The sequence below is a fragment of the Pongo pygmaeus genome, chromosome 14 (assembly GCF_028885625.2).
Source record: "Pongo pygmaeus isolate AG05252 chromosome 14, NHGRI_mPonPyg2-v2.0_pri, whole genome shotgun sequence".
NCBI lineage: Eukaryota > Metazoa > Chordata > Mammalia > Primates > Hominidae > Pongo > Pongo pygmaeus.
Window position 1 is genome coordinate 122,107,220 of NC_072387.2, and position 10,557 is coordinate 122,117,776.

The 10,557-nt window shown below is 50.8% G+C and overlaps 1 protein-coding gene across 1 annotated transcript in view; it reads left to right on the top strand.

Moving 5' to 3' along the window:
* Window positions 1-6,898, top strand: part of LOC129011720 (collagen alpha-1(III) chain-like) — a 243,208-nt gene extending 236,310 nt beyond the window's left edge. Inside the window, exon 3 of the mRNA XM_054446883.2 lies at window positions 5,277-6,898. Within this exon, the coding sequence (XP_054302858.1) occupies window positions 5,277-6,195 (919 nt within the window). The 3' untranslated portion in view covers window positions 6,196-6,898. The remainder of the gene's footprint in view (window positions 1-5,276) is intronic.
* The last annotated feature ends 3,659 nt before the right edge of the window (window positions 6,899-10,557 follow it).

Sequence of the window (10,557 nt, forward strand, 5' to 3'; positions counted from 1 at the left end):
GGTTTCCAGAAAGACGTTAACTCACAGTTGCACTTCTCTCCATTTCCGTTGCTCCTCTCCCTGGCCTGTCTACATCTCCCTGCTCTCTCCTGCACCAGGGCTTGGTCAGTGCTTAACTCTGGCAGGAACCATGAGTGCTGTCTGCTGCAACTTGCTAGGATTCAGATGCCACTCATGAGGCACGTGAGCACACAGGAACACACATGCACATCTGCACAGGCACACGCAGCCTCTGTGGGGCATGTTTAGAACTCCTGGGTCTGCTGGCAGGTACCTTTCCCCCTCATGCTTTCCATGTGCAACCAAGGCCTACTTCTATTGCAGTAAAAATTAGTCTCCGTGTCTGCCTGTCTGAACACAAGCTAACTTACACGGAAACATGAAATTTAATTTTAAATTGAAGTTAAACATTTTAAATTAGACTTAATTAGACTTAATTTAAAATTTTTAACTTCATTTTAAAATTTAATTAAATTAGATTTAACTGGTTCCTTGAAAATTGCTGATCTCTCTCTGAATTTAATCCTATTTTCAAAATTATGGTTGGTTTTCTTAGATTGATAGGGTCCTCAGTGTGGGGAGGGAGAGGTATTTGAAGGTGAATAGGAGAGCACCTACAGGTAAAGAGTTTAGGCACAGTTTAGCTCATGTAGAGAAAAACCTGTCATTTAGGGGGAGAAGCTGATTCTAGGAACCAAATTATTCAAATTAACCATATCCAATCTGCAGTGCCAAAACCAAAGCAAACCAACCAGCCTAAATTGTTCACTTTACTTTGGCAGGCACCAAATATGCGTATGTGTATCAAATAAAGTGAACAATTGGAGTTCTTTCTCTAATTTAGATAATTTCTGGAAAAAAACCAGCAATCTACATCTTTTGCCTCAATTGCTAGATTATTACTGATGAGAGAATATTTATGTTTTTAACTTTTCTTTCTCCTTTGGGTGAGGTGGCTGGAATGGATAAATCTTTCAATTCTACATTTCTAAACTCTGCATATCTATAGAGTCGTGTTGCATGTGTTACTCACATATGATTATTGACACATTTATTAATTTACGACAAAGTTAATTTCTATGGAACAATGGGTAATTTTGAAAATATTTTGGATAAAATGTTACAAACTCATTATTCAACGAACTCACAATGCATATTGTATTTCTTTGGTTCTAAGACACCCATTTTAAATATTTTTATCATCTCTGGAATCTAAATGCACCATTACCATCAGTGGCAATTTAGAATTACAATTGGCAGAGTTTTTTCTTTCATAGCAGCATGTAAAATAAAGATGCATCTTATAAATGGCATCTTAGGCTTGTTGAAATAGAAAAAGTGTGTGTGTGTAGAAGTAGCCTACAGATAATTTCTTGTCCAGATGGTCTCAGTGGTAAAAAAAAATTGTTTGTGTCAAATATCCGCTATTCTTCCCTAATACTTCTTTATGTAGGGATTATAAATTCTAACCCCAAAGTTTTGCATAACTCTTTTTATTCTAAAAACCTCTTGTCCTTGTAATGAGTGGTTCATGCTAGTTTGCAGTGTGTATTCGACAGAGAATTTCTGTCGCTTTGTCCCCCGCTCCCATCAACTAAAAAAATGTACAAATGAAAACTCTGGGAGACCAGTTTCCCATTTAGTACCAAAGCTAAAAATGAGTTCCCTCAATTCTTAAAAAAAAAAAAAAAAAAAAAAAATCAAAGTTAGTACCATTGAATGGGGTTTAGTTAATCTTATAAATTTTTAAATAAGCGTGCCCACTTGCAGCAAAAGCCTGTGCTACATTTGTGCTTGTTCTCTGGAAAGTTCAGAAGGCAATCTGTAATGCAGAAAAATCTGTACCACTGACCTCCCAGCCATGCCACAAGATATTTCTGGTCTGAATTCTTTCTGTGTCTTTTCTCAGAGCCAGAAGTCTTGGAGAGCATTGAGAGCCAATTGTAAATATTAAGTCAGTTGGAGGTGATGTGGGAATAGTGGAGGGAAGAGAAACTATGTTTAGATTTTTTTTTTTTTTTTTTTTTTTTTTTGAGACGGAGTCTCCTCTGTCACCCAGGCTGGAGTGCAGTGGCGCGATCTCGGCTCACTGCAAGCTCCGCCTCCCGGGTTCATGCCATTCTCCTGCCTCAGCCTCCCGAGTAGCTGGGACTACAGGCGCCTGCCACCACGCCCAGCTAATTTTTTGTATTTTTAGTAGAGACAGGGTTTCATCGTGTTATCCAGGATGGTCTCGATCTCCTGACCTTGTGATCCGCCTGCCTCGGCCTCCCAAAGTGCTGGGATTACAGACGTGAGCCACCGTGCCCGGCCTAGATTTTTTTAAATTTTAAATGATCAGGATTCCAGACAGGAAAATCAGCCATATTAGTGCTACACTAGAACACCTATTCTTACCACAAGATTGCTGGCTGTGGAGCTTACAGAGACTGCACACATACATGCAGTGAATATCTAATTTTTTTTCCTGATAGTTATGCCATTTAAGGGTTGAGGTTGATATTTCTTCACTTTCAGCCCTCTGCTCTCTACCTCATCTCATTCTTTCTGGGACCATCCTATATGCACGATTTAAAGGGAATTACCTATTACTTCAATTATTTGTTTCTTATCAACTGATGTTAAACTACAAGGATTTGCATTGAAAAGACACAAAGAAAGAGCAAGCCATGGCACATCGCCAAATGAAAGAGTAATGTTCTGGTGAATTTAACCTAAATAATTTACTGCTATACAAAAGTGGAAAAGTGGAAGGTGAACCCTTTGACCAATAAATCTCTCCTGCCCATGAAACCCTTATCTGGTCTCCTCCAATGTATTCCACACGCGGAAGCCATCATCACGGGCTCGGGCTTGTGATTTGTAAACCTTGATCTTCTGCACTCCGTGTCCTAAATATGGATAATTAGCATCAGTTTATCACGCCTCTGCATATTTTCTCTTCTCCGCAAACATGCATGCTTCTGTTGGCTGCCATTCTGCTACAGAAGATTATGGAGACAGATTGCAGAGAATGAATGTGCTAAACGAGATTAGGAAGGAATAGAAATAGCAACTTGGCCAATAAATTCCTCGTGAGAGCCTTATCATGCAATTACACGTTGACTTGCTTCACACTCTCCCAGCCTCTTAATCCAACACCCCCACCAGGAATGAAATTTCACTAATTTCTGAATTACTGCATATCCTCCTGACTTGTTACTGAGAATGGTTGGAAGGAGAAACATTGCTGAAAACAACATGTAAAACTTTATCGTAAAAAGTAAACTTTAACTGTCAAAATGGGCGGTATGAATTTGGAATGTTTAAAGCATTTTAGCGTCGACGAATGGATGCATAAAGTCTTGGCATAGAGAGAGATTCAACTTTTCTTTGAGATTCACCAATTCTGCCATTGTGCCACCTTTGGGGATTCAGAACTGGCTGGGGGTGGGGGTGTTCCTTGCTCTTGAACAGGACTATCTGATGTGTTTAAAAACAGGACAAAGCATCCACTGATTTTTCTGACTTCTCCTTATTACTGATAACAGTTGCGATGCCTCTGGGTAATTCTGGGCAAATCACTTGACCTCTTCAAGTGCCACCTCCTCCTAGCTTAGATGCACCGCTTCACCGCCACAGCCCCTCCTGGCGCCAGCGTGCTGCAGCTTCTCATGCACATTAATGTACATAAATAGGAAAAGTCCTGCCTGTTCCGGATCTCCAAGAATGCTGTAATAGGGCATCTACAGGGGGAGCTCTCTTCTTGCTCTTCTCTGCCTGTTAATGTGATTCTCCCAGGGCTTTATAATAAGTTAGGTATTTAAAGAGGCCCATTAAACGTTTCGATCCACCAGGGGACTATTTATAGCACAGAGCAGCAGTAAGACATTGTGGTGCCCCTACAAAAGCAAGGTTCTAAAGCAGGAGAAAGAAAACCTGGCAGGCCTGAACGTGTGTTTACTAGAAGGAATGGAAATCTAGCTCAGATATTAAAACTTGTGCTTAATATTTGTGCTTGCAGAAAAGGAAAGAAGTCCAATTCATGGTGGCAAGAATTAATTAGCAAAAGAAATGCACAGCGATTGTAAAAAGAGTTTTACACATAGATCATAATGTTGTCTTCACTTTCTTTCCCACAAGTAATGCCTATGCGGGTTCACTGACAAGAGGGCCTTATGAGCCATCCAGAGAAAATCTTCCATATTTCCCTTCCAGAAGACCCGCTTGCAGGCCTTGAATTTTGAGAGGTAAAACTGGGTAGCATTCACTTGATGAATAGGTATTGAGCATCTCCTCTGCACACACTGCCAGGCACTGTTGCAGGACCATGGGGTGAAACAGCAGGAGGAAGGAGCCCTGCCCTGGAGGAGCTGGCCATGGGGAAGAAGCTGGCCCCAATGTTGTTGCCCACCTGCTTGCCTTCTGCAAGCTGGTTGCTTTTCTACTGGCTGCCAAGAATCTCCTTTTTTGGAAAGAAAGCCAGCCTGGAACCCTCATTTACCTTGATTTGGGAGGGAGGGACCCAAGGGCCTGGGAGGCAGCCCTGGGAGGCACTGGTCTGAAGGGCTAGACCCTTGGTAAGAACCTCTGGAAGAACGCCTGTCTTCCGGAACCAGACAGGGAGGCGTGCAATGGGGTGGGGTGGGGGGTACTCCCAGCTGCAGGCACCTCTACTCCTAACTATCTGCAAGAAGACACACACACACAGACACACACACACACCCTGGGTGTCAGAGAAGTCCTCCCTTCCCTGTACCTCCTCCTTTCCAAGCCCCTGAAATCCAGAGGTGCCTGTTTCCAGGCGCCAGCCCTGCTGAGTGGATGTGGGGATGGAGGTCACTGGAGGCCCAGGGCTGGTTTGTTGTTTTTGTTTCCTGTTAGGAGTACTGTGGAGGCTTTGCAGTGCTAGTTTTGGGAAATCTTAGGTTTGGCTTCATCTAACTCCTCTACTGGAGCAAGGCGTGCAGCCAAGCCTGCTTAGACCTCCCCAGGCCACGGGCCCGCGGCAGACCTGGGGCTTGTAGCCCAGTTCAGCACCTGCAGGCGGGGGGACCGCGCGCTTGGCTCGAAGACCCCGCCCTGAGCAGGGGACAGAAAATATAAAATCAGATGGGGAGTTATTAATAACTGTCCTCCCCTCCCCTCTGCCGTGTTTCCTGAATCCGTGCGCTATGCCGGAGGGGGGCGGGGGCGGGGGCGCGGGGAGGAGGAGGGGGCCGTTTGCCATTAATCTGGGAACAAGCGGCTAACCTCGGTGACTGGTATTTTCGCTTTTCTTTTCTCACTTTTCTCAGTGTGGGGAAAGCAGTCAAGCCCGCGCGGAGCGATTGTGAGGGGCTCTGCTGGAATTTGGCAGCGCGGAGGCTTGGAGAGAAGCCCCATGCTGGCTCCCATTCAGCCGGCCCGTTTTCCTCGAGCTTTGGAAGTTTCACTCAGCCGTGCACTCAATGGCTTCACAAAGCTGATTACAAGCTTCAGCGCATTCCTGAAGGAGCCAAAAGCGACGCAGGTGCAAACGAGCCGAGGGAGCCCCTTATCCCGGTGACAGAATGGGACAAGCTGGGAAAGGCTTGGACCACACAAATCCAAGGCTCACCAGGCAGCAGAAAGCCTGCCTTGGGAACCGGGGGTCATTATCCGCCCTATTCAGCGGGGCCCGGGGACCCTGGGGGCCCAGCGAGGCCAGCCCGGGCGGGAGCACCGCCGCCAGCGCGCGCCAGCGACAGGGGGAACCCCGCTGGGAGCTGCGGCCAGGCCGGGGCTCAGGGCGCTGGGCTGTGCGTTTGCACAAATCTGTGTTCTGACGGGCCGGTGTCAACCCTAGTGGGGACACGGGAGAAAGAGCACGCCAGTAGGCCACGCGGCGCGTGGGCAGTGCGCAACTTCTGTCGGCGTCCAGGCCGCACGGCCACGTCTCAGCCGGTGCCCCCAGGCCATGGACACCCAGCTCCGGGGTCGCTCTGCGCCCTTTCTCCCCAGCCCACCTTTCCCATTGGTCCCCTCTCCTGTCCGCGTGGCAGCGCGGCCCCGCAGGGAGCGACCCCGGGAGGGACAGTGACCGCACGCGTGGAGTGGGGATGGTGGGGCATGGGGCCGTCGTCTAAGAGCGTTCGCATGGCCCAGGACGCTTTCGCTGCGAGTTTGGGGTCGAGGGGCTGTTCCCTCCCGGAGTCATTAACTGCGTCTCCTCATGCTCAGGGACCGGAAACTTAGGGCTGCGGGCGCCATAAAGAAAAGGGCAGCGCCTCGCGGAGAGCGCGGGGGAAGAGGGACTGAGGCAGCGGGACGCGGGGGCGGGAGGGGCGCAGCGGGGAGCCAGAGCGCAGCGGAGGGGAGCGCTGGGGGGCGGGGAGCACTCGGGCAGCCACCCTGTCCCCGTCGGGAGCCCCGCGCTGCGTCTAGGAGGGCGCAACACGCAGTCCCCGCGGGGGCCGGAGCTCGAGCCCCCTAGTGCATGCCCCCTCTCCTCGCGCCCTTCAGAGGCCTCGGCCCTGCCTGCCGTGCCCTGGGCCTGGTTGTGCCCGGGGGTCCCCGCGGGCAGGGCGCGGGCAGGCAGGGCGCGCGCGCCGACGCGCTTTTGTCTGATAACTAATTTGAGTTAATGCGATCTTTATGTAAAGCTAACAGCGGATAATTGTCTATTTTCTCGCCAACAGTCTCCATCACAATCACTTATCTGGAAACCTGCGGTTGGATTAATCGTTATATTCCCGAGATGAGCGTCGCTGCAATCCGCAGCGAACGCGGGTGGGGACCTGGAGACGCCTCCCGGGCGCTGGCGGGGCCGGAGCGTGCCAGCTCCGCTACCGCCTGAGACGCGGTGTGCCCAGGTGTTGGTGCCCGCGGGCGAGGGCTGTGGGGCGCCTTCCCCAGGACTTGCTTGACTTGCTTTTCTCTCGAGTGGGTGGTGCGCGGGTGCGGGAGGCGGAGGGAGGAGGAGGGGTGAGGGGAGGAGGGCCTGTGGGGCTGCGGACCCGGAGCAGCCTGGGTGGAGCGCGGCCTCTGGAGGCCCTGGGTGCATCGCGGCGGGGCCTGGGGGCCCAGGCGCCGGAGGAGCCGTCGGTGCCGGAACGCAGCGTGTTTCACTTGGGAGAAATGTTGCCCTCGGGCCCTCGCCTCCCTCCTGTCGTCTAGGTTTGTCTGGCTTCGTCCTTCGTTCCACCCACCCCTTCCCACCTCAGGTCCCTCCCCCAGGATCCCTTCCTTAAGGATCCAGGTCTCTGAAAATTATTGGCAACAGTTACACGCCCCACGATGGAAATCCGCAAGAGAAGAGTCCCAGTTCTGCAGGCCGCTCCAGGGCTAGGGGTAGAGATGGTGGCAGGTGGTGCGTCAACTCTCTAGGGAACAGGAACTTGCATTACAAAGACTTGTCTTTCTGAGCTGAAGTCAAAACAGGGGCGTCAAGCGCGCTCCGTTTGGCGGCGGTGGAGGGGCCGCGCGCCCGCGCTGTCCCAGCCGGAGCTGCCCTGGCTGGTGATTGGAGGTTTAACGTCCGGGCTTCAGGCGCTTCTGCAGCTCAGATTTGCCGGCCAAGGGGCCTCAGTCGCAACTTTTCAAAATGGTGTTTCTGGAAAATAACAAATTCAGACTCAACTGGTGACAGCTTTTGGCTATAGAGAATGAAACTGCTGAAACTGCTATAGAGAATGAAACTGCTTCCCTTTGGCGGTGGAACTCTTAAACTTCGAAGAGTGAAAGAATACAATGAAATAAAATGCCATAAGATCACTGGATTTTTCAGAAAAAGGAAGACCCCAAATTACTCCCAAAATGAGGCTTTGTAAATTCTTGTTAAAAATCTTTAAATCTCGAATTTCCCCCTACAACATCTGATGAGGGCTTTAAGAGCAAACGCGCAAATCCCACCTCGAGAATCAACAAACCCAAGCTCTAGCCAAGGCTCTCCCTGCGTTTTCTTCTCGTGACCTGGGGAATGTCCCGCCCCATCGCTCACCTGGCTCTTGTCATCTCGGTCATCTTGAAGTGATCCGTGGACAATGCTGCTCCCTGCCGCAGCTCCGCTGGTCACTCAGGCAGAACGGGGTATGCAAATGGCCTGGAGAGGCCGAGGCCGAACACTGCGCCCATTGTCCCGGGCGCTCAAAGCGCCGAGCAGCTGCGCAGACTTTCTGGGCTCGGACCCTCTGCCGCCACGCTAATGTCATCATTGCAAAACATCAGATTTTGAGAACTATGCAGTCTGAATTCATTAGCAGCCTTCTCGGCGAAGGTTCTTTTCCCCGTGACAAGTTTCAAAGTCCAGACCCCCTCCAACGTTGGTAGGGGTAGGAAGAGAAGGAGGGGTCCGGGGAGTGGGGGTCTTTCGCAAGTGGGGCCTCGGGGCATCCCTGCTCTCCTTCTGGTGCATTCCGCAACTTTAAAAGCCTTACTTGGGGTTCTGAGTGCGGATGTCTGACTCGAATGACCTGAGATTTGGACATACTCCCGTTTTCTCCCAAGTGTTGCTTTAATGTTGCGAGTTTAAATTCACTGAAAGAGGCCCAGAAATCAAGTCGAGTGAATTTCACAGACATCATCTTCTGTTTTAATGATCGCGGCAGTGATCGTTTCTGAAGTCATACCCTTTAAGGTGAACTCAACAACAATGCATGTCAGAGAGGCTGCGAGCCCTAAAGCAAAACAGTTAAAACATGAGGCCACGCTCCTCAAACTGCAGGATTGCAAGCAGCTCACAAACTTCCAGTCCCCACCCCGAGGCGAGGCGAGTCTCAGTGACTTAAGGACCTGCTTGCACTCTCGCTCTCCACGCCCGGTCCCCTGCCCGCACCTGCCCAAGTGGCCTCTTCCTCTAGAATCTGGACGGTGGGGAGGGGTGCTCGTGATGCCCCGGGATGGGTGCAGGGCGGGGACCAGCGAACGAGACCCAAGGGCGCTAGAACACCGGAGCGCAAACCACCGTTAGGGCCTGAGGGGGATCCAGAGGCGGGTGGAGTTGCGTTTCTCAGATTCGTGGGAGGTCGCAGGCGCCAGCAGAGGCAGTTTTCCTTCCCTGAGCAATGCTAGTTCTCCTCAGGCCCAGGATCTCCACTAACGTGTCCTTCCACTTCCTCACAGGACTCCAAGCTGTTGTCCCCTCTCTGCCGCATCCGAGGCTGGAAAAACTTACTAGGAGAAGGCAAGACACCAGACCAGAACCGAGGACTAAACTTTAAGGTCGAAGACGGCAGAGGGGCAGGTTCTCCCCTGCAGACCCCAAGGCCTCTCGTGCACCCGCGAGGCCTTCCTTGAGCGCCCAGGCCCCCGAAGTGCCTGCCCTCCTTCTGACAAAAGGAGGCGGTAGGATGTGGAGGGGTAGTGCAACCAATAATATTTTTGTGAACACAACAACAGGGAAATACATGGAGGAAATCTATTTATTGGGTGTGTCATTTCTGGAGGGGTCAGAGTTGAAAGTGGAGTCATCTAGACCCAGGAAAAAGCTATGGGGCGGGCAGGGTAAGTGGGAGACTCTTGGTAAACGTGGATAATTTTGAACTGGAACACCATTTTGTTTTCTCCCTGGAGAATTGTATGATGTGGCCTGAAGGCTCTGGAAAGTCACAGATCAGACCCTGCAGGAGGTCTTCCTGTGTGCCAGCCCCTCACTGGGCCTGGGCAGCCTTGCCCCCATCCTCTGGCCCCAGCTCCTGCCACCATTCCTGCCACTCCACGTGCAGACAAGGCTGCCGAAGGCTAGGGACAGGGCTCCAAGCCAGAGGCCGGCTTTTTGGAGATGTGGCTGTGGGAGGGGAATCCCAGGAAGTTGCATAGAGAGGGAGTTTTTGCCAGCCTGGGTCACGGATGGCCAGTCCGGGTCGCCGATGTCTCCCCAGGGGCGAGGGGACAGTGCCTGGCTAATTGTGGGTGTTCAAAATCTGTCTGTTGAGGGGATGCAGAGGTCATCATTGGGGGATGAAGCTGATGGTCCACGGAAGCTCTGGGCACAGGTTGGACCTCTTTCCTGCACAAAGAACCCTCCAGGGTGCCCAGTGATTCTGGCCAGTGCCGGAGCCAGTGACCATTTTGGCTTGTTCTGGCCTTCCTCCCCTTTTCACACATGCATTGTCTTCCACATGTGTCACACACATTCCTACACACTCAAATTCCCACACACACAAATTCCCAGAATCAATCTCCCACACACACATTCAAGTCACACACTCATTCTTACATTCGATTCACAGATTCACACGATTCACAGATGCAATAGACTCACAGGCATTCACTCTTACACATGACACAGTTGCATACTTGCAGCCACACACACACACACACACACACACGCACTGCAATCCCCTTGCGTCTCCACAGTGTCGAGGGCTGGCTGAACACCAAGGTGGCTCTTGGTGGCTGGGAAGGACTTCTCATGGGAGGGAAAGTCACATAGCTGGAAGGTTACTAGCTTAGGACATAATTTCCTTATTGACTATAATCTCCTTATAGAAATTCAACAACTATAGCAGAAAATGGAGAACAAGGACATTTTATTTCTCAATGTCAACAGTTCCTTTTCTCCTGTGTCTTTGGAGCAGGCTCCTGCCTGAGGCTGCTGAGGTGCTCTGGGTTCTCGCT